The 25,288-nt window shown below is 33.8% G+C and overlaps 2 protein-coding genes and 2 pseudogenes across 2 annotated transcripts; 3 read left to right on the forward strand and 1 right to left on the reverse strand.

The window, feature by feature from the left end:
• Positions 1-1,500: 1,500 nt before the first annotated feature.
• On the reverse strand, positions 1,501-2,065 carry LOC149059343 (uncharacterized; annotated as a pseudogene).
• A 9,170-nt stretch (positions 2,066-11,235) lies between these two features.
• Positions 11,236-11,842, forward strand: LOC149059344 (uncharacterized). The gene is made up of 3 exons (XM_089226522.1): positions 11,236-11,464; positions 11,566-11,683; positions 11,806-11,842. The coding sequence occupies exons 1-3, from the start codon at positions 11,236-11,238 to the stop codon at positions 11,840-11,842; spliced, it is 384 nt and encodes a 127-aa protein (XP_089082648.1).
• Positions 11,843-12,906: 1,064 nt separating this feature from the next.
• LOC107172666 (E3 SUMO-protein ligase ZBED1-like) lies at positions 12,907-14,493 on the forward strand. The gene is made up of 3 exons (XM_089218110.1): positions 12,907-13,508; positions 13,743-14,000; positions 14,153-14,493. Exons 1-3 carry the CDS (start codon positions 12,947-12,949, stop codon positions 14,491-14,493), a joined length of 1,161 nt encoding a protein of 386 aa, XP_089074236.1. The 5' UTR covers positions 12,907-12,946.
• Positions 14,494-20,445: 5,952 nt separating this feature from the next.
• Positions 20,446-24,961, forward strand: LOC107172112 (uncharacterized; annotated as a pseudogene).
• Positions 24,962-25,288: the final 327 nt, after the last annotated feature.

A 25,288-nucleotide genomic window follows, 5' to 3' on the forward strand; every position in this document is an offset into this window, starting at 1 on the left:
GTAAGAAAATATTCAGATGTAGAAGAATTATATACTCTACATCTTTTATATATATATATATATGTACATGGCATTTTATAATTCTTCAGAAACTCATCATTTATTATGTTTGTCCAGACACCTGGCTTTAATGTAGTATAAGCCTTTTTTTTATTTTTTACCCCATACATTACGGTAGTTGGTTTCATTTTAATAAATTTACGGTAAGAAATGTCAATACTGAAACATTTAACTTTTTTTTTCATATTAATCGAAGAATTAGACACTGATGAATTTGAACTTTCATTATCTGTTAAAAATAATTTGCGAATTTTCGTGATTTTAGTGATTTTTACATATGTTGTCAAAATTCAAACTTTTAATGCTTGAAAAAAAAAATGTGACTATGAATTTATTTTATTTTTCAACTGCAATTGTTAAAATGTGTAAGAAGCCTTGTATTAAATTTTCAAGCTTTTCTACCGAACAAATAAATTTTTATCGATATTTATAGAAAACAAAACTAAAAAAGTTGAAAAATTAAAATGTCAGTAAACAGCTCAAAAAAATCTAAATATTTTGAAAATTTTATCAAATATAGAAAATGTCTATATAAACATTCAGTGAAAATTTCAAGTATATGCGGTCATTTGTTTTAGACTTTTAGAGTTACACCAAAATAAGAAAATCGCTAAATAATGTGAAATCCAGTGAAAATCTAATGTTGTAAATATTTAAATTTCAAATGCTCATAAAAATTTAATTTGAATTTCAGGTGGACTTTTTATTAGTAATAAAGATTGACAAACTTGTGAGGAATCTTGTATTAAATTTTCAAATCTTAGATTTAAAAAACAATTTTTTTATGAATTTCTAGCTTAAAATAATTTGTGAATTTTTGTGATTTTTACATATGTTGTCAAAATTCAAACTTTGAATGCTTATAAAAAAAAATTGTGACTATGAATATAATTTAACTAAAAAATCAAAATCAAAATCAAAATATTAATTGAACAAAAAAATTTAAGTTGATTTAAAAAATATTTGTCTAATAAATAAATTTTAGATGGAAAAAAAATTTGATTAAAAACTAATTTTAATAAATAAAAAATAATTGCTTTTTTAATATTTATCTAAAAATTAAAAAAATACTATGAAACAACATTCGTTAAGAAAAACGTAAAAAAATGTTTAAAAACTAGTGAAAGCTTATAAAGTGGAAATCATTGATAAACACGAAACAACGGTGAGAATTAAGTATAAGAATCGAAGAATCAGGATCCTAAAAAATGTAAAAAAAGGTTTTAAAATACAAACTAACTTATTTATTTATTCGTATGGCTTAACAAATCATTTACAGCAAAATTAAACAATAAAATAAAATAAAATAATAAATAAAATATAAACATAAAGCAAAATTTAACTAAATTTAGATTAGAAAGGTTAAGGTTTTATAAATATATAATACAATATGACATAATATAATATGGCATGACATAACAATGCGTTACAGTTTACAGGTTACAGGTGTACTTCCAGTTCCCTTATCCATTTTACTGCTTCTGGTGTTATCGCGTGGATTCCTTCGATGCCCTGGTTGAATTTCCTTATCTGGCATTCTTTTATTATGTGATTTATGGTTTGTCTATCGTTGCCGCAATCGCATGTTGGGCTGTCTTGGAGTCGCCATTTAAACATCATATCAGCGCAACAGCCATGACCTGTTCGAAGACCATTCATGTCTAGGCAGTTCCATACCCATAACTCCTTGGTTGGGGTCCATCACCAGATTTTTGTTTTTGATTGGTAAAGTAGAGTTGGTCCATTCATCGTACCAGCACTTTTTGGTTTCAAATCCTGATCTTATTAGGTCTTTAGCTGTCTTCCAAGGCGGTTTCCTTGACTTTAGTCTAAGTGCTGGTATCTCTTCTAATCTTTCGGCTAGCAGTGAGTTCCTCCTATCTTCGGCTTTCCTGATAGTATTAATAAGTTTATGCTTTCTTCGTAGGTCTGGCGGAGCTATATTGGTTAGAACTGGTAGCCATTGTAACTGAGTGGACTTCACCGTGCCGCTAATTACTCTCATTACACTATACAATTGTGTGTCAACTTTTTTCACGTGTGCACTAATACACCACACTTGGGCACCGTATTCAGCTGCACTGTATGTTAGCGCCAGTGCTGCTGTCCGTAATGTTTTAGCGCTAGCACCCCATCCTGTACCGGCGAGTTTTTGAATTAAATTGACTCTGGATCGTACTTTCTTTCCAGTTTTGACAAGATGTTCTTTAAATGTGAGCGTACGATCCAATGTTATTCCCAAGTATTTCGGCGTGAAGTTGTGCTTTAATTGTACTCCTTGGAATGTCACTTTCAACTCTTCTCTAGCCTTTTTGTTGTTTAGGTGAAAAGCACATACTTCAGTCTTGGTAGGGTTTGGTTTTAAACGCCATTTGGAGAAGTATTTGTTCATAGTGTTGAGGTATTCAGTAAGTGCTTTCCCGCCATCCTTTAAATCAGTTTGATAAGCAATAGCAATATCGTCCACGTATTGGAACTTAAGCCCTTTCGTAACAGGTAGGTCATATATATATAAGTTAAATAGAGTCGGAGCAAGTACCGAACCCTGGGGAAGACCATTGAGTACTGTGCGCCAATTGCTTTCCTTATTACCCAAAAATACTTTGAAGCGGCGGTTCGTGAGCATTCTATCTAGGAGTGTGAATAATTTCTTGCATGGGATGACCTTGGCGAACTTATTCAAAAGACCGTCTCTCCATACTGTGTCATACGCCGCTGACAAATCAATGAACGCTACACTAGTTTTAAATTTCCTTTGGAATCCAGATTCTATCAGAGTTGTGAGCGCTAGTACTTGCTCCTCACATCCTCGGTATTCCCTAAATCCAGCCTGTTCTATTGGTATCACGTCTTCGATATATGGTTGTATACGTTCTAAAAAAATTCTTTCTAAAATCTTATACGTAACGCTCAGTAATGATATAGGTCGGTAATCTGCGGCTTCGTGGCCATCTTTCCCGGGTTTTAGTAACGCAATCACTTTCGCTCTTTTAAATTGTTTTAGTAGTTTTGCAGTATCTATAATATCATTATAAAACACAGTTAGCCAGGTATAAGTTCTCGGTCCTGCGAATTTAAAAAACTCAGAATATATCCCATCGAAGCCCGCAGCTTTGTTTATTTTGGTTTTCTTTATTGCGTTGCATTCATCATTTTGTGTAAAAGCAGCGTCCAGTGTTGGATGCGGCATTAGCATTTTCCTGTGATTTCTTAATTCTGTTTTTATTAATCGTTTATGCTCTTTGTCTACTGGAAGTTTTCCAACGCTTTTTAATCTGGTTGCTACACTATTTGGTCTTAATGTATGCTGACCTTTCGTGGTACTATTTGAGGTGCCTAATTTTTTCATTAGGCTCCATGCTTTATGGCTGGAGTGGGTAAAGTCTAGATTTTCTGTCTTTTCATGCCATCTTTGTTTTCTTATTGAGTTTAAGTTGTTAATTAGTTCATCCACTATGTTATTATCTTTTGACCTTTGAAACTCCGCATACAGTTCATTACACGTTTCGTCCCAGCCTGGGATGAACTGCTTCCTGAAGCCCCTAGGAATATGCTTTTTCGCTATCATTTTTATCGCTCCCACGAATCGATCATAACATTCTGCCTTTGCTGGGATCCATTGTATTAGGTGATCTAGTTCCTTGGCGAATTCAGTCCAGTTGGCTTTCCTGAAATTCCATCTTGGTTTTGGGATTGATCTAATTATTGGTATTTTTAGGCCATATTCTAAGACCACCGGTCGATGCTGGCTGTGAGGAAAATCACAGAGAATACGGCGCGATGCCAGTTGTTTACTATCATTTGGAGGTTTCGATATTATGCTTAGATCTGGCGTGTACTCCTTCAGCCATCTTGCTGATCGAAAAGTTCCCTTATCCTTTATGCTGAAGACAAGTTCCATATTCATTGTGTCTAGCCATTCATATAATATATCTCCGTTTTCATCATTTTCCTCGTAGCCCCACGCCATATTATGGCTGTTAAAGTCACCCACATAAATAGCTGGGTGTTCAAAGGTTTTCATTGGATTACTCTCCCATTTGTTGTTTGGAGGTTTATACACATTCGTTACAGTAATACTACCTATTTTCGTGGATAGTACTTGGGTGTTTCCTGAGTTGGCTTTGTGAACTACCATCGTATCATCGATGTTTTCTTTTACATACGTAGCTATGCCATACTGCTTGTGGTGTATCGCTCCAATTACTATATATCCTGCGATGTAGCCTCTTTTTTGAAGGTCATTGTCATCTTTCGTGTGTGTTTCTTGCAAGGCAATTACATCTATTCTTTCCTTGTTCATGATTTTAGTTAGAACTTCACACTTCGCTTTAGAAATTCCTTCAATGTTGAAGTGACAGATCCTAAGATCTTCACCAAAATTAAGCGTCAAGTGGTCCTTAAAAGGACCGTTTACAGTTGGCATTACTGCCGTTTGCTGCTGATGGGGAGGAAGGTGGTAGCTTGCTCGTAGCCCTCCCTGCATACGTTAATTCGCTAAAATCCACGAGATCAAGCAAATAATTAACGTATCAATACCACCACCAGGCGCAGATGCCCAGCATTTCAAATCATCAGCAGCAAACAAACTAACTTAAATAACAAAAAAAGATGTTTAAAAACTACTTAAAACACCCAAAAACGTTAAAAAAAATATTTACCGAACTTAAAAGATTTAGAAACTTAATAAAGAAATAAAAAAAACTTAAACAGAACTTAAATAACGTAAAAGAGATATTCAAAATTAAAATTGAGTAAACCATTAAAAAACAAAATCATGACAACTAGTTTAAATATTACGACTAAAATTTCAGAGGCCAGAAAAAATGTAAAAAAATTCTAAAAATTCAATACAACCTAAATTATAAATCTAATAAAAGTATTTTAAACTAATAAACAAAGATTCATTAAAGAATCCAGGGTGATTTTTTTATCGTTGAACACTCATTATTTCAAAAAGTATTGATATTTTTCAAATTTTTTTAAAAATAATTTTAGTCTCATGCTTTTCTACATTTGTATACATTTTAAATATTTTTCACCCTTATATTAATTAGGTAAACCACCATCCACTTTTGATTTTCAAATGACAACTTATATTAATAATTGCATAAATTAATAAAGCAATTTTTTTCATGAATTGTTAACTTGTTGACGAGTTATTGCTGCTCAAAGTTGGGTGGTTTTAGAAGGTTACTGTTTTTAGGTGTGATACATACATACTAATACTACATAATCAGTACCGTCTGAACTAGGAATTTTATTTGTAAAGACTAGTAGCTATAATAGTTATAAATTCGATATCGTTGAATATCACTTCAGAGTTCATAAGTAACACACTAACACAGTGTGCTTGCGCCACGCGCCGTGCAGGCTTTGAGCCGTTAATTTATAATAGGTACCTACAAAGTACGCCTGTGAAGTTGGCCCTTACACTTTTTCAAAAAATGTTTTGCAAAGTGCCATAATTTTGCAAGTAATTAGCAAGAATTCGCAAGTCCACTCCTGCAATTTGCAAGTCAAAATTTTGCAGGACAAATTGTTAAGAATTACACCTATTATAAATTATTATAAATTCAATCTCAAAATTTGTAAATTATACATACAAACTAACAAACTTAGAAATAAAAAAAATGAAATCTCCAGGGGTAAGTGCAAATTCACATAGTCCTCCTGACTTTAGTAATCGATTGAATTTACAGTAATTATATACAATAGATTTACAATTTTTTTAAATTTGTTCGAAAAAATGTGGATAATGTTGAAGGAGGTCTGTGTTCATGTATGTAAATTCATTTTCAAATTAGAAAAAAAAACTGATAGCAAAACTTTCGAATAAAATCTTGCTGTTTCTATCACCAATGATTAAACTCTATGACTTTACTTATACTTAAAATGTATACAAAAACTGAAAAAACTATAAAATATATATAAATAAACAGGCATGCGAAAATATATATTATAATATTATCATGTATGAATAAAATATTTAGAACCTACCTATGGTTAATTTACAGCTGTAAATCTATGTAACATCTTACATTGTATTATTAATTGTCAGATTATAGTCAAACCTTATGATAATTTATTTATTATTTTATGACTTCAGCTAGGTCTATTAAAACTTAAAAGTATATAATTTATAAACAATCAATGATAACTTACCTTTTTTGTGTCCATTTTCTTAATACGAAAAGCAAATTACAGTGAAATAAATAAATATTATAAGCAGACGTAACCGCATCAAACATCAAATGTTGGAAATCGTATAACGAATGAATAATCTGTACAATGTGTTTTTTCACTTAATCGTTAATAAAATCAACAACGATCAACAACAAGACTAAATATAAATCATTTTAATCATACCCTAAAATAATAATATGCAGTCGATATAGATATAGCTATCAGAATAGCTATCGATATAGCCATCGGAAGGTCGGCGAGAATAATATTATATTAAAATTTAAAAATAGAAAAACTCAAAGAGACAGTAGGAAAACAATATTATAATATTGATACGTCCGAAATGAATAATTGTTTATAATATTATTTGTTGTTACTTATAATGCAGTTGCATTGTCTAAATACAACTCTTATTATTTTGCCAATACTTTCATGAAGTAATAGAACTGAAATCAATGGTGTGGAGGTGCGGGCGAGGGATGAGGGTATCTTCACAGATGTAGGTAAAAACTAATAATGAATACCTATATAGTCAAATTGTGATTGTTAGGATATATACATTTAATTAGCAACGTGACTAGCACAGTTCCCAAAAATAGGTACTTAACAAAGAACTTGGATTTAGGTTTTATTCTTAAGAGGACGTCAAACCCACATGTGTTGTCTCAGTCTTACAAATGTGCAACATAGCAAAAACTGTTTTGCGTTACCAAATTTTCACAACACGTAAAGAAGAATTTTATCTGTGCAAAAGCGTGCTCTTTTTTTAAAAGTACTATCCAGTTATTTTTATAAGCTATTAAAAAAAAAAAAAAAACAAAAAGCTAAATGTTTAGAAGCAAATAACTTTTATTGTGTTTATATTATCTAAAATATAGGTACGCTGTTGCATAGATAATTTTCTATCCTATATTATATTCATACATTTTGGAGACACTACTACAAATATAATACTTTTTGTGTACATTATTCCTGAATGTATAGATTTATTCAATATTAAATATTCATAAATATTATAGTATTCAAAATCATGTACAAGTGAGTAAATAAAAAAATAATGATATTATAATGTCTGAAACAATCTGTTGCTACTCATTCTATTTAGCTAGTGGCTATAACAGAAATGTTATATTATTCAACACATCATTGATTTTTGGAAGAAAAACCATGACCTATGCAAAAAAAAAATGTCAGATAAAATATAATATCATTGGTCAAAGATAAAAGGTAAACATAATTATTGTAATACGATGTTTAAAATATATATACCAGGGAACCAATTTTTTATTATAAGTTAAAAACAAGCTATTTTTTGCATATTGAAAACCAACTTGCTATTACTTGCTAATTATTTGCTAATTTTTTACATAAATTTGAAGTGTATTGGTTGAAGTGGGTGGGCTACCTGAACTTGGCCCACCCGGTGCAAAATTGAATTTGCTAATAGCAAATTGACTTGCTAATTTTTAAAACCAAATTGCTATTACTTGCTAATTATTTGCTAATTTTTGACATACATTTGAAGTGTATTGGTTGGAGTGGGTGGGCTACCTGAACTTGGCCCACCCGGTGCAAAATTGAATTTGCTAATAGCAAATTGACTTGCTAATTTTTAAAACCAAATTGCTATTACTTGCTAATTATTTGCTATTTTTTGACATACATTTGAAGTGTATTGGTTGAAGTGGGTGGGCTACCTGAACGGCTGCATCCGAGTTCCGTCCCGAGAACCTTTTTTTATACCAATTCCGTCCCTGTTAAAAAAAAGGTATATACCAATTCCGTCCCAGTTAGAAAAAGGTATATACTAATTCCGTCCTTAATAATTTTCATAATTTAGTCGTAATAATTAATATAAAAATTGTTATAAAATGCATACAAAAAATATAAGTATTCATATTATTAATACATTTTCATAATTTATTGGTCATAATGTTATATACATTTATAATAATAATTAAAAATTCAGTAAATACTAAATAGTCAAAGTATATATACGTCATATTTATAGTAAAAAAACATACATTTTTACAAATTTGTAATTGGATTGAATTTATAGGATATTTTTTTTACAAATTCCAATCGTGATATTTGACCTGAACTGTATTCATACATTTTTTCTTTAATAAAATCTTCTTTAGCTAATATGGGTTTTCTTCGTTTTATACTGCTTCTTAATTTGATGTAGGAATCTTGTTGAACATATTTTAAAGCTTCTATAAACTGATAAATATTTGGGTGGGCATGATAAAACATTCCATTGAATTTAGAATGGAATGATTCACAGTTATTTGTGGTACGTAAAGTACTATGTGAAAATTCAGCCCATATACGAGGTGGAAAAGTAGATTCAGGTGAAATATAATTATCAACTAAGTAATCCAAAAATAAATCTATTTTTTCATCAACTGGTTTGATTCCCATTAGATCAGAAGCAAAAAAATCACCTACTTCGTCTGGTGTTAAAAATGGCAATCCAAATATGTACTTTAAAAATCTACCAATCTCAGAATTATCATTTCTAAAAAAAGTGGACAATTTAAGATCTTGAATTTTACGCCACCATGATTGCCCTAAGTGAAATCGACATCCTCTTAAATTTATCTCTGGCCAAACTGCATAAACAGCAGTATGTATAGCACTTTCAAAATCTGCGTAAATGGTTTGTGGTGTAAATTGTAACTGGAGCTTATCACATTCTGCACATAAAAATTTAAACGCATGTTCATACGTGTTTTTTGCTTTGTTTGGCAGTAAAAAAAATACTAGTGGAATAAAACTGTTTGGTTCTTTTAATCCATGAATAGTAAAAAATTGTGTAAATTGTTTTGGGCAACATTTAAAGGTTCCATCAACATAAATAGTACTAATTTTGCTTAAATGAGATAAGTTTGTATTGCAAGTAAACATAATAATGTGTGTAATTGGATCATTCATAATTAAAAATTTTTCGTCATTATTAGTATGTATCGTAATTTGTTTCAATAGTTCATGAACGTCTTCAATGGTTGTGGGTAATTTTGATAATATGGATGACCTAGCACGATGTATATTTTTTCTAATTAAGTCTATATCATTAGAGGTAATAGTATTAATATCATGATTAGAAAGTTCTTTATGAATAAGTTTAGCTGGTTTTTCACAAATATCATCAACAGCTTTTCTTTTTAATTTATTATTAAGTTTTTGACGATTTAAATTAGTTTCTTCGGTTTTATCATGGCTGTGGTCTAAATTTTCAAAGACAATTTCTTTTTTTGAACCTGTTGAATGGTGTTTAACAATTATTAATTGTTTTTATTGAGGTATTTTAGAAAAAAATCATATATCTGCATATTTACAAGTTTAATGAATATTTGGTGAATATTTTAGTGATTTTAAGAAAATATTAGCATTATATTTTAAGCATTAAAGAACCTAAATATCCACTCTTTAATTATTATAAATTTAGTTATCTTACCAATTTTTATATATGCTTTGCATTGTTTTCGAATGCACTTCCATCGTTCAATATCGTTATTCAGCTCTTTGTGAAAACAAAATTTAAATTCATTTTTAATAATTAACATTTTACCTTTTTCACTGTACATATATTGTAGACTATCCATTTTTAATATATATTAACGAAGCACGGACACGCACAAATAACGACTGAAAAGTTTATTTAGTTCAATAACTGAAATCATATTATCTTTATTTCTTAATAATATGATATTATTAAATTCGATTATTTTGTGCGGTAACTGATATCATATTATCTTTATATCTAAATAATGTGATATTGTTAAATTCGATTTGACACGGGACGGAATTGGTATATCCGTCAAAAAAACCCTGGACGGAACTAGTATATCTAAAAATTCAATTTTTATAATTGGGACGGAACTCGGATGCAGCCACCTGAACTTGGCCCACCTAATTAAAAAGTGATCATATAAAATGTGAAAATGACTTGCTAATTTTTAAAACTAACTTGCTAATTATTTGCTATTTTTTGACATATATTTGAAGTGTATCGGGTTTGGTGGGTGGGCCAAGTTCATGGACGTAAGCGGCGGACTACTATTTGAAAAAAAAAATAATAACGAATATATAAGGACACAAAGGTGTCCGGCTGGCGTAGGGCTCTTAAAAACTAATTTACAATAATTCAAAATTACAATGATAATATAATAGAATATAATTCAATAAAAACCGTAACGGGTACGACGTTGATGCCGGTGCTAATTGACGATGCGGTGTGGGTGATGAAGTGACGGGGAGGTGAAAACTAATTCCTTCACTTTGTCCGTGCAGTAGGTACAAAAAGAACGTAAAAACAACGGTAAGACGGTTCACGGTAACGCACACACTGACAACGGCTAGGTGCGGGCACGAACTGATCCGGTTACCGAGAGTAGCGGGAAGTAGTGATGGGCACTATCGAATGAAACTATCGACATATTCGATTTTTTGTAACTATCTATTCATTCGATTGTTTTACAATACTATCGAATAGTTTTCATTCGATTGAAACTATCGACTTATTCATTCGAATAAAAACTATCGACTTTTTCATTCGATTGAAAACTATCGACATTTTCATCCGAATAAAAACAACCGACATTTGCATTTGAATAAAAACTATCGACATTTTGACATTTTCATTCGAATAAAAACTACCGACATTTCCATTCCAATAAAACTAGGTATCTACGATGTCATTCTATTGAAAACTATCGACATTCAACCGAATAAAAACTACCAACATTTCCATTCGAATAAAAACATTAATAGTTCCATAGATCACTACGCCTTATCACACTTATCGTTATCTGATATTAATTATTATATTAATATAATATTTGACATTTGTCAATCATTGTTATTGTGTGTTGTAACTTGTAGTGTCGTTTTTCGAATTTCAAATTAACGCTTTACTTAGTATTTACTCTTTCATAACAAAACCACTGTTATAATTGTGCGATTAGTGATTACTGATTATTAAAGATGCCGTATCCTAAAAAAAATTCTTCCATCGTTTGGAAATACTTCAATAAGGACTTCAATAAGCCAAATATAGCGGTTTGCAAATTATGCAAAACCTCCTACAAAAGATCTAATAGTACATCTAATTTATTAGATCATTTAAAACGAAAACATTTTACAATATTAAACCGAGATCAAATGCTTGTAAATGAAGAACGTGAAGATGATGTTAATATTGTTAATACACCAGGTAACTTAAAGTTCATTGAATTTGATCAGATAATATAACAGATGATAGTTTTTGTATAAAAAATATTTTAATAAATAAATTATAAACTTAATTTTGAATAGGAACATCGGAAGTAAATCAAAGACAACAAGTCAATACTAGTGCTACGATTCCTAGGGCAGAGCTAGTAACCAGTGGGCCTATAGTGACAAGACAAAAACAACTAGTTTTGTCCAACAGGTAATATTTTTAATATTGTTTGCTTATTTATAAATATTTGCATAGATCAACACATCTTAATTCTTAATATTGTGCACATTTCATTAGAAAGATATTTAATGATTTTTAATTTTAATTTTCAGAGTTAATCATTATCCAACTGGTTTGGAAATATTTTAAGTTATTCCTCTGGAAGGAAACTTTTAATTAAAAGGATATAAGTATCATATATTGTGCACATTTAATTGGAAAGATATTTAATGGTTTTAATTTTAATTTTCAGGTTTAATCATTATTTGTCATTATCCAACTGGTTTGGAAAAATTTTAAGTTATGCCTCTGGAAGGAAACTTTTAATTAAAAGGATATAAGTATCATATATTTTAATATTTTTTAATTATTATTTTATTTATTTATAAGTCTTAAAAATTATCTATTAAAAACAGTTTTACTTTTCATATTAGTATATTATTGAGTATTTTCTAGTCTTGTATTTAGAAAAAGTTATTTGATTCATAATTTTTTAATTTTTATAGATGTAAGTTATTTATTATCCAACTGGTTTGGACACATTTTAACTTTTCAGTGATGCCTCAGGAAGGAAACTTTAATCACAAAGTTAAAAGGATAACAGTATCTATAGTATTATACTACATTTTAATATTTTCTTAATTATTTCAATGTATAGTCTTAATCCTAAAATTAAACATTTCAAATATGTTTTTACTTTTTTAGATATGGAACTGTGTCAGATCATCAAATAAATGAATTTCACGAAGCGATTGTTCGGATGATTGCTGAGGATCTTCAACCTTTGTCAATTGTAGAGAACTCAGGCTTTCGTCGTATGATAAAGCTCTTAGATTCCAGGTGATAATCATAGATTTTACACATTGTAATATCTATTATAATAGTGCATTATTAGCGCTGCATCGAAAATAAAATGACTTCTTATGCTTTAACTGTTGTTTATTATAAAGATTAAAGATATTTAACTAGATGCATATTCTAACTTATTTCAGATATGAAATACCTAGCAGAAGGACTCTCGGTAGGACAATTATACCACAAATAATGGAAAAGGTAAAAGGCGACGTTCAAAGTTTGTTAAATGCAGCAAGTCATGTTGCAATAACTACAGATATTTGGACTTCCATTAATACAGACTCCTTTATGACATTAACCGCTCACTTTGTTGACTCAAATTTAAGAGAGCTAAGAACTGTAGTTCTTTGTACCAAAAAATTGGAGTCTAACCATACAGGTGTTTATCTCTCGCAAATAATGTCAAAAGAACTGAGTGATTGGAATATTTTAAATAAAGTAGTTGCAATTGTAACGGATGGTGGTGCAAATATTAAATTAGCCGTGAGATTAATGGATATTCCACAGATTCCGTGCACAGCTCACAAATTAAATTTAATTGTGCAGCAGTCACTGGAACTCTCAGAGGAAGATGAACACGATACAACTGATACAGGTGGATTAAAAATGATTTTGAAGAAATGTCGTAACATTGTTGCTTTTTTTAAACGTAGTGAAGTTGGTAATAGGATATTGGTAGAAAAACAGAAACAGCTAGGTATCACCCAAATATTAAAAGTGAAGCAAGACGTCCGTACGCGTTGGAACAGTACTTTATTCATGTTGGAGAGACTAGTACAACTAAAAGAACCTCTTACAATTGCGACGATTTCTTTAACAGAAGCTCCAATTTTCCTTAACCATGATGAATGGAATACAATTCAAGACATAATACCTTTATTAAAACCCTTCAATAATTTAACAGTAGAACTTTCCGCAGAACAGTATCCAACCATTTCCAAAGTGATACCATTGATAAGAGGTAATTATTTCAACACAGTGTACTATATATTTTATTACATAATTATTTAACAATCTTTCAATGGACATATAATTTGTTTTTAACAAATAAGAAATATAAAACTACAAACTAATCCCACTAAAAATTATTTGCTAACAAATAAAAATAATTTTATAATTCTAAGACAGACTTGATTATAAATTAAATTAACTATTTTTATAAGTACATAACTTAAGAGTAAATAATTATTTTTAGGTTTACAAGGTTCGTTGGTTACAAAAATGCCAAGAACGCTAATTGGACAAGCTTTAAAAACAAATTTAATTAATAATACAATGAAACGTTTTGATGGGTTTGAAAAACAAACGTTAACACCGAGTTTTTCAAGAGCAACCCTGTTAGACCCCAGGTTCAAAAAAGTTGGATTTGGAGTTGAAGAAAATGCTAATGAGGCTGAAAAGTATATCATTTTAGAAATAGCTGATCTATTAGATACACAAAATGTTGTAAATGGTAAATATACCTAATAAATTCCTTGTGTTGAAAAATTACTATCTAACAAATGTAACAGTAGTGCTGATGCTAAATGTACTAAATTTTTGGGTTTAAGGTGTTTCTATAAAATATTATTTTTTTTCTTTCAGAACAAGCAGTTAATGAAGAAGTGATTAATGAACAAGTGGATAATGTTTGGGAATTCCTACAATCCAAGGTTTCTAGCATACAATCCCAAAGTACAGTAACAAGCAGTGCTAATGCCTTGATGAGACAATACCTAAATATTCCCCATCAAGACTTAAAATGTAATATTTTTACATTCTGGGATCAACACAAGTCTGTGTTATATCCACTTGGAAACATTGCTGAAAAATATGCAATTATTCCAGCAACCTCGGTGCCATCTGAACGGATTTTCTCCAAGGCTGGTCAGATTTTAAGTGCACGACGCAACAGGTTATTACCTGACAATTTGGATACCTTAATATTTTTAAGCAAAAATATGTAAATTAATGTAATGATTTGTTAGCATATCATTACATTTATATCTTTTCAATACCTATGGTTCTCTTATAATTATATATTCCTTATTATTCTAAAATAATTGCATGTAATGTCAGCTATTCATTAAAAAGTTTATGAATTATATGAAGTTTGTTTTATGTATTTTAATATCAATATGTCCCTCCAAATAATTGTAGATAGATATCAAAAGCATAAATGCATAATATTTATTATTGTAGAATATTGTGCTAAGCGTTATTAAGGAAAAAATAAACCTACTGAATTAGGTTATTTGAACCTCATAAATAAAAATGATCTGCAGTTGGTTTATAGTTATAATAATAATAATAACAAGTAAAGATAATAAGGATATACATTGTACACAACATACTGACTAGGTAGTAGGTACTGTGTACAACTAATAAATTGATAATTGAATATTAGATAAAACTTAGATTATTATTTATTAAGGTTGTACTCGTACAATGTACAATGGTAACACTTTGGTACTATCCACTGTGGAATTTTATAAGTTGACACTAATATTTAAATGAGCTCCATCTATTATTATCATTCATCACATTAATGTTAACGACCTGTCAAAATTCATTAAAAACTAAGCGTTGCATATCTCAAAAATATAGGTTCTAATTTGAATTTTAAAAGATACCCCTTGAACCTCAACATTCACATAAAAAAAAAATGTTTTATATCAAATTATCAAATTATTTTAGATTGTTTTAATATGATTCAAAAACATTTTCACATGATAGAAAATTTTTTCCCCTTATTTTAATATTTCATAGCAAAATCTGCTGTCACATAAAGTTTGAAAATTGAAATAATCTTTACATTTTAATCCAACTGTATTAAAATAAATAACCCATTTTCCATTGAGAAAATCACCTATAGGCTATAAATCTAAAATACACAATACAATACCTCCTAAAAATGTTTTTAAAAAATAGACATGTTTTTTTTTGACAATAATAGTTAAAACCATAGCAACCAGATACTGGCCAACTGAGATGCTTTTAAAATCAGACAGGAGCAATGCCCATCTGTCCATTCCCCAAATGACGCCAATGTGTGCGGTTGTTTAATAAAAAAGGGGGAGTGATACGACAGTTTCAAATACATCATTTTAATATTTTATACTTTAAATTTCTGAACTGCAATTTTTTTTAATTCAAATGATTATTCGATAGTTTTTACTACAGGGTGCGGCGTAATGGACTCCCATATTTCAAATAATCATTAGCGCGTAATTAAACTGATTAGATTAAAGTGGTTTATTTCGCTAGATTAGATTATTAATAAGGTTTTTAGTCGTCACCATGCCGTGGTCTGGTGAACAACGTGGTTTCGTTATTGAGGCATTTTTCAAAAACGCTGAATGTGTGATTGCGACACAGAGCATTTCGCACTCGGTTCAGTTTGAATCCAAACGAAAGTGTCCCTGATCGGAAAACGATTTTGAATTGGGTACAAAATTTAAGAGCAACGGGATCTGCAATGCCTAAAAAACCGGTTGGACGTCCCAAGTCCGTTAGAACACCGGAAAACATTGCCGCAGTAAGAACATCGATAGAGCAGTCTCCGTCGCGTTCTGCTCGGAAACATGCCTCTGCTCTCGGGATATCGGATCGAACGGTAAGGCGAATTTTGCACTGTGATCTTAAATTACACCCATATAAGATTATGGTAACTCAGGAATTAAGTCCAACAGATTGGGGAAAACGAAAAGATTGCTGTAATGCAATCCTTACAGTTGTGCCTCCCAACGGTATTGTGTGGAGTAGCGACGAAGCACATTTCCACATTTCTGGCACAGAAATTTCGTTATTGGGCTGCTGAAAACCCTCTAAAAATACACCAACGACCTCTTCATAGTCCTAAAGTAACAGTTTGGTGTGCTTTGTCCTCGGTAGGCATCGTGGGGCCTTATTTTTTTGAAGAGGGTGGTGTTACAGTTACTGTGACTTCCAACCGGTACTGCGAGATGTTGGAGAACTTTTTACGCCCGAAAATCGAAGAGTACGAAAATAATGATGTCTTCTGGTTTCAACAGGATGGGGCCACAGCTCATACAGCCCGTTGTTCTCGTGCTGTATTGCAAAAAATGTTTCCTGGTCGCTTGATCTCCTTAAGGGAAAACATTACATGGCCTCCTCGCTCCCCTGATTTGAGCCCATGTGATTATTTCTTATGGGGATACCTCAAAGCTGAAGTTTTCAAACATCGACTAAGAACCATTGAAGAACTAAAAGAGGCCATCCGTCAAGAAATCTCCGCGATTCCACTCGATATGCTGGCGAAAGTGATGGAAAACTTTCGAGAACGGCTCCATATGTGCGTTGCTCGTCAAGGCAATCATTTAGACGATATAATTTTTAAAAAATAATTTTAAAAAAACCTTATATAATATAGTTTTTAAAAATAAAAATTTTTTTTCTTTATCTTGTATCGTTTTTTTTTAATTCACTTCGGAAATGTGGGAGTCCATTATGCCGCACCCTGTATTTGCTTCACAAACTATCGGTTGTGTATTCGATAGTTTTTACTATTCGGTACATGAATAAAACTATCGAATAAATATTCGATAGTTTTTACTATTCGGACTAAGAATAAAACTATCGAATAAATATTCGATAGTTTTTACTATTCGGACTATGAATAAAACTATCGAATAAATATTCGATAGTTTTTACTATTCGGACTATGAATAAAACTATCGAATAATTATTCGATAGTTTTTACTATTCGGGCTATGAATAAAACTATCGAATAATTATTCGATAGTTCACATGGACTATCGACCATCATTCGATAGTACAAACTATTCGATAGTGCCCATCACTAGCGGGAAGGCGGCATCTGCTTATCACAGTGTTGGTGTTGCTTACGTCACTACCAAACAATAATAAAAAAATAATTCACGTGTTACATAATAATTTTACCATTTAAATAATAATAATTCGCCATTTTTAATAAAATAATAATTCACATCCACGTGTAAAATAATAAATTTGCATTTTTAATAAAATAATAGTTCGCCATCTTTATAATAATTTTGCCATTTTTTATAGAGATATTTTTAAATATTAATAGGGAATTTTCAGGGAACCTAAATCTCCCCGGAGCCTCCATGTGTGAAAATGTGGGGTTTTTTACACCCCACAAACCACCCACGGTTCCAAGGGGCATTGAAACCATGACCTGCCAGCCGTACCGCGTGGTAAGTCGTGAGACTTACGTCGATAGAACTGACAGGTTTTGATACACGCATCGACGAATGAATGTCGATGATTTATAGTATAACATGATATAGGTTACCCTGAATAATATAATTTAGCATATGGCGTTTGAACTAGAGTAATAAAGAATAATATATTTTAACGTAACACAATGTGAACAATAAAGAGTTTTTTGTTTTTTATAACGACAATAATCATTTCGGCAATAATATAGTAAACAATAATTCGTGACAAATAATAATAATTATACAATAATAATATAAGTTGAGTTTAGCGATAATACAGTTTAGCAGTGATGATTTTGGCAATCGTATAATATAATATATGGAACACATGGCGTGTAAAGGTGTGGAACAATAATGATGTGACGGTCGGATCAACGAGAAAAAAAACAATATTCGCAGTGACGCTAAGTTATCATATATCAGGATGTGTCTTTTGACCACATCCGACTAATAATAAAATAATAATATTGACGCAAACTCCTGCCATGTTCGTGTCAAAGCAAGACGCTCTTGGAACAGGCCATGCCGTCTAAGCATGATAATAATTTTATGTGGAGCGCAGATGATACAATGCTTTTTTATTGAAATAATATTAACCTTTTTTCAATAATAATTTTATAATAATATGCGTTTGCGACTATTGTTAGTTAGGGAGATGAGAGGGACAAATAATGGGGAATAAATAATAAAATACAATACGTAATCACATGGTCATCATACAGAAGTACGCAAGCCGGTGTCTTCGGCCACCGGGCCCATGGCAGCGTCCTAGCCCATTACCTATGTCGGTTGGAATGCCAGGTCCAATAATACGAAGTTGATTGACGTGGGCGAGTGGTTGAGTTTGGTCCTTGTAGTGGATAAACACAAGTTCGGTCCTCCGTAGCTGGAAAAAGACGGCGATCTTTCGTGGTTTTGAAAAGACGAACGTCCGAACGGCATCGGCGATCGGCTGTCGGCTCTTGCTGGCCAGCGGCTTGCTGACCAGTGTGAGGGAAGGGGGACTTTTGTTACAATAAATAATTATCGGGTAACAGGTTGCACTGTCTTTGCTGCTGGCGGCACGGCTGTCTCGACCGACAGTGCAAATCCGGGCACAGCTGTTGTTGCGGGGACTTCACCTTGCGGAGGGGAAGAGGTGGGTGTACAGGTGACATAATATTGTAGTCTAGCAGGTTATTGTCGCGCGCAAGGGGTATTATATAATATAATGGCAATAAATAAATAGTTGAAAAATGCTGTGACGTTACAAGTTCCATTTTCGGTTGGGTGTTGATCGGTCCTGTCCAGACTCATCCTGATGTGGGCGCTCAATCCATGCTTGTGTCTTTGGTGTCGTCCATGGAAACCATGATGGAGAAGTTTTGGAGTGTTGAGGAACCTGAGATTGCTCCACCTCAGTTCACGGAAGACGGTTTGTGCGAGAAGCTTTTCAGCTCCGAGGTCACTCGCGACAGACAAGGTCGGTTTTCAGTCCCTCTTCCGTTCAGATCAGGACGGATGCCAGTAGAGTTCCCGGGATCACGACAAGTCGCCTTAAACCATTTCCTACAGCTAGAGCGTAAATTGTCTGCAGATAAGATATTGCACAGGGCGTACTGCAATTTCATGTCCGACTATGAGGAACTAGGTCATATGAGTTGTGCGGAAGGTGATGGTCAATACTTCATACCGCATCACGCGGTCCAAAAGGTTGAAGAAGACAACGTGAAGCTTAGGGTAGTCTTCGACGCATCACCCAAGTGCCACTCTGGGCTTTCTTTGAACCAGTGCTTGTTGGTTGGGCCAAAGCTTCAACAGGATATTGTTGATGTGTTGACTGGATTTAGGGTTCATAAGGTGGCATTTACAACAGACATCTGCAAAATGTACCGTCAGATTGACATGTTGCCACAATACAGAGGGTATCAGTTTATCCTGTGGAGAGACTCACCGCAAGTAACCATCAAGGAGTATACTCTCATACGGTCACATACGGGGTGAAATGTGCTCCCTACTTAGCCTTGCGTTTTCTCAAATATATTCCTGACACAGATTGTGAAGATCTTCCAGATGTGCAACGTGCTCTACGTAATCAGACGTATATGGATGACATTTGGGTTGGTGCAGAATCACTGGAGGCTGCGCAAGCTCTTCAAAGTAACCTGATCCGGTTACTAGGCCGTTCTGGCCTGGAATTAAAGAAATGGGCCAGCAGTTCTCCTGAGATTTTTAGTAATCTGAAACCAGAGGATTGTTCGGCAGACCCTCTGACGTTTTATCAAGACAACTCGGTGCAGGTTATGGGTATGCGCTGGAAGCTGGAATCCAAGTGGAGACTACTTCTCTTTTTAAACTAGTAATTTTAAGTTGATTCTCACAAAGCGAGGGGTGTTGTTCATGATAGCTAGGAATTTTGATCCACTAGGTCTGCTTTCACCAACAATTTTCTATGCTAAAACGATTATGCAACGTCTGTGGGTCGCACAGGTTGACTGGGACAGTCAGATCCCCGAGGATACTGCGAACGATTGGTGTGGTTTCTACCATTCGCTGGGTTGGTTGCGAGAAATTAGGGTTCCTCGCTACTTCGGTAGCTCTTCTGGTTGTGACGCCTCTGAGAAGGGTTATGCTGCAGTGGTGTATCTCCGTGTGTCTGATCCGTCCTGAACTACATCTATTTACCTTTTGGGCACTAAGACGAAGTTGGCTCCCATGAAAGCTATGACAATCCCACGTCTGGAATTGAGTGGTGCGGTGCTCCTCGCATTATGGTTGGCTAGGCTCAAGCGTATACTGGAAACCCAGTTGGTGTTGTCTGCTGTGTTCGCGTGGTCTAATTTGTCCGTTGTGCTGTCATGGCTTAACAACCCGCACGCCTCGTATAAAACGTTTTTGTCCAATAGTCTTCCAAATTCAGTCCACGTTATCCGGTTGCAGCTGGCAACATGTTCGTTCTGAAGTCAACCCAGCGGATTGCGCTTCGCGTGGACTCCTTCCGTCCGAGCTTCGGACATGCAAGCTTTATTGGTTGGGTTCTAGGTTTTTAAAGTCTCCGATCGAGACTTGGAAACAGAATTTTTAGTGCTTAGGTTTGGAACTATTGCCAGAAATCAAGCGAGTTTGTTTGGTGACACGGGAAGATCCACCTTGTGAATGGTCCCTTCGATTCTCGTCGTTTAACCAGTTGATTCGTGTGACAGCTCATGTCCTTCGGTTCATATGGATATGTCGAAAGAGTAGTGTCGAACTAGGCTACCAAAAGCAGTTGGAATTAGATGCAGCTGTGCATGCCATGGTGAAAAACGCTCAGCTTCGCTACTTAAGCGATTTGGTCAACGGTCTGTATAAGGGGACTACGATTACGTCCAAGTCTATTGCTCACCTCTGTCCATTCTTAGACTCGGTTAATGTGGTACGCGTAGGTGGTCGTATGCAGAATTCTAATGGGTCCGAGCGACGTAAGCACCCTATGTTGATTCCTAAAGAGTCCCACTTGGCTGTTTTGATTGTTCGCCATTGGCACCTCTATGCATGTCATGCTCGACCTAGATTGCTTGTCGCTCTCGTTCAACAGCGATTTTGGATCATTGGAATCCGTCTGATAGTTCATCGTGTGATTCGCAAATGTTTGATTTGTACAAAGATGCCAGCTGCCAATCCTCAACAGCTATGCCAAGCTTCCGGGTACGGGAAGCCCATCCCTTTTCGTAGGTAGGAATCGACTATGCAGGCCCCTTACAAATGAAAGAACTCAGTCTGCGAAAGACGCGTATTGTGAAAGTGTATATTGCAGTATTTGTCTGTATGACTACTAAGGCTGTGCATTTAGAATCCGTAACCGCTCTGTCTACGGATGCGTTTCGATTAACGCTGGACCGGTTCGTTGCTCGTCGTGGTTTACTGACTTCAATCTTTTCTGATTGTGGCACCAATTTTGTAGGTGCGGCTCGTCAGCTCAGACAATTAGTCAACCACCCTGATAATAGAGATCAGCTGGCTGGTTATATCGCGTGCGAATGGCACTTTAATCCTTCAAGTGCTCCCCATTTTGGAGGAATCTGGGAAGCGGCCGTTAAATCCGCCAAATCCCTGCTCTTACGCGCCATGTCTTCACAAGTTTGGATGTTTGAAGAATTTTCGACAGTCTTGTGTCGGGTTGAGGCAGCCATGAATTCGCGGCCGCTAGTACCCGCTTCACCTGATCCGAATGATCTAGAATGCTTAACACCTGGTCATTTTTTGTACGCCGTCCTCTTATGTCTATTCCCGAACCTGCTAAGACTGACACGCATATCGGACTGCAGACTCGTTGGAAGCTCCTCCAGCAGTCTTTTCAGTTTTTTTGGCGCCGTTTGTCCCGCGAATATCTGAATACCCTCCAAGCTCGTGGTAAGTGGACGAAATCGGAGAGCAATGTCGAAGTCGGGACCATGGTTATCATTAAAGTAAATGACACTCCCCCGCTCACGTGGCCGTTGGGTAGGATCATTGAGGTCCATCCAGGTCCAGATCAAGTGGTCCGGGTAGTTAAGGTTCTCACTAAACAGGGAGTGCTCACCAGGCCTGTAGTCAAGTTGGTTCCATTACCTACCGACCCATAGTTCCTTTTTATTATCAAATCTAAAGAATGATCCTTCCCGTGTACACACTTTTTATTTATGTTTGTATTCTGTGATCATTAATTAGTTATTAGTTATATTATCCACATCGCCTGCTACCACTGTTTTCGTCAGCGGAGGTGCCTCTGGAACCGGCGTGTGATGGATAATGCATGCTCAGATTATATTTTACAACCTCAAGCTGTGATTGTTTTATTTGTTAATATTAAATATTGTGCTGTTTCCCTATTTGTAAACAATGAGACTGTTTGTAAACTTTTGATAATTTTACCTTGTTCCTTAAATATAAATGCTTTCAGGAAATAATATTTATGTATTACCATAAAAAAAAAAATAATGTTATGGACGTTAGTTTCTATCACGCTCATGCTCAAACTTATTTATCTGTTAATGTTTTATAAATGTTATATTGTTGTTAATTACTCCATTGACTATTGTAATGGTCATCGACCAATGTTGCCCCGTTGTAAAACCCCGGTCATCGCTCTGTCTAACCGTTCAACATAGTGACTTATCTAACCGCTCCTAAGCTCAACTGCTCCGTTCAACATCGATTTGCTCGTCTGCTCAAGTACTACGTTGAACAGTTTCATGTAACTGTTCGAAAGTTTAGCTCATTGACTCAATAGTCTGGTTCATCTGGTCAACTTCTCCGCTCCGCTCAACAGCTGCTCATCTGTCTAACTATCCTGGACAAAGGATCCATTCGGCTACTTAGTCTCACTGACCGTCTGATCCGTTCGTCCGCTCGACCGCTACATCTCCTTCAGCAAGATTTATTCGAACTGTTCTGTTGCAAGAGAGCGGTATCTTGCAATGGGGAGTATGTTCGACCTTTTTGCACTTACAAATGGTCACCGGTTTTTGAACATTTGTTCGTTGACCACGATCGGTCATTTGCAAAGGTGGCAACACTGACTGGCCAGCCGCCCGGCTCCGGGCAACGACGCTCACGTCGCCGTTAACGTGTTTTTTCGACGATCCGTCTCTCGTTTTTTTTATCGTCCGTCTTGCTCGATATACGGTGCTCTGTTGTTTTTCGTGACACACAATATAGTACGCTCTAGCTCGTGGTGATCGCCATCTTGTCACCTTGCTCTTTTATGCTCATTGTGCCTCACGATTATTCGCGTTGGTTTAGTGATTGCAATATTATTGCTCACGCTCACTGCGATCGTCAATCGATATATTTCGCGGCATATACCTTTGCATATCACCATTTATTGTTAAGTTATATAATTTAACTCCACCGCAGAACGTGAAATCCACGTGTTCCAAGCTCCGGCCCCTAGCAGCTCAGCCCAGCAGATCAACCTTCGACCCACGTCCAGTTACGGTGTCCAGAGCGGTGATCCCCTTCTCCCGTATATAATTGTACTCTGTTCATTTGCATATTTATATGTGCATAGAGTTGTTATAATTTTGTATAGTATAATACTATTCTGTGTTAATATATTTATGTCCATGTTCCATATATTTATCTAGCATATTGTTCATCATTTAATTATCCCTTTCACTACGGTCCGGAGAACTAGGCGATCGGCGTACGCCTTAGTAAGGCCCGTGTAGTACAGTCAAACCGTCAGTAATTGTATAATTTATAATAATATAAATATTTCCTCTTGTAGATACATATGCAACAAATAAGAAGCATTGCCCAACATGTGCGCTCAGGTATAAATAAATACTACATTAAAATGTAGACACATATAGTATCTATTAGTGGACACTTAAATTAAGCATTGTACTATTTATTTCAGATAATGGTGTAACAGCTACTAAATCCGATTTAGAATCACTCAAAAGAAGTATCGAATATCGTATTAAGGAAGAATCAAAAATAACTCGAGCATTATTTGAAGTACAAAATAAAACTACAGATATTGAAAAAATATTTAATGACAATACAATTATGGATTTGCCCAAAACGACTTTAGAAAGTTTTAAAGATTTTGAGAGACAATTAGAGTCTGACATTGAACTTGTCAAAAAATTGGTAAATACTTAAAATTTGCAAATATTGTAACTAATTCATTTTTAATTTGTATTGTTAATTTTCAGAAATGTTTTATCGTTCTCAATATGAAAACCACTTCAATAAGTGAGAACTTAACAGTAGTTATTCCTAAAATAATTAGTAAAGAGGTTCAACTAATGTACAGTGCGTTTAGAAGGGAAACTAATGGCCAAAAAAAACTAAATTCTTTTTCTACCATAACTTATAAATACTTACTAGGTATACTTTATAACATTGTTTATAATTAGAGCTCATTATTTCATGTCCCAAAATTGTTTAAATATACATGGCATGTGTGCTCTCAAAGATACTCAAATATGTAGTAAAAAAAATGAAAAAAAAACATAATTTACATATTATGCATTAAATTATGAACCCTGTTTATATTGTTTATAATATTTGTAATAATTATTGTTAGTCAATCTTTTTTTTAGTTACTCAATTTTAAATTTCAGAAGCACTTACTACTTAACATGAAGATGTAAAGGGAAAAGAGATTTCGAGCATTTTAAGCCGTTGGTTTTCAGGGGCCAAGGACCCTGAAGGAGGGAAGAAAAGTAGAATGAAGAATGATTTAGAAATAATAAATTAATCAAAAAAAAAAAAAAAAATTAATATGGCTTAAATAAAACTATTATTTTATACTTAATACTTAAATTAATTACCTACCTGTTTTTCTGATATTACATTTTACTCCAAATAAATAAATAAAAACTTTAACACTCAAGTACAGTGAAACTTTTATTTAACAAATTATTGTTGAGAACCTTAACCTTCATTTTTAATTATGCGTTTATTCTATTTAACAAATTCCTCTGTAATACAAATTTATCCCCCCCCCCCCCCCCCGAGACTTTTTTAAACAGAAGTTTCATTGTATGTAGTTATTTATGATAAGGTTATCTTATTTATTATATTA

Source organism: Diuraphis noxia, unplaced genomic scaffold, assembly GCF_037042655.1.
Source record: "Diuraphis noxia isolate RWA-SAM2 unplaced genomic scaffold, SU_Dnox_SAM2 contig0001, whole genome shotgun sequence".
NCBI classification, from domain to species: Eukaryota; Metazoa; Arthropoda; class Insecta; order Hemiptera; family Aphididae; genus Diuraphis; species Diuraphis noxia.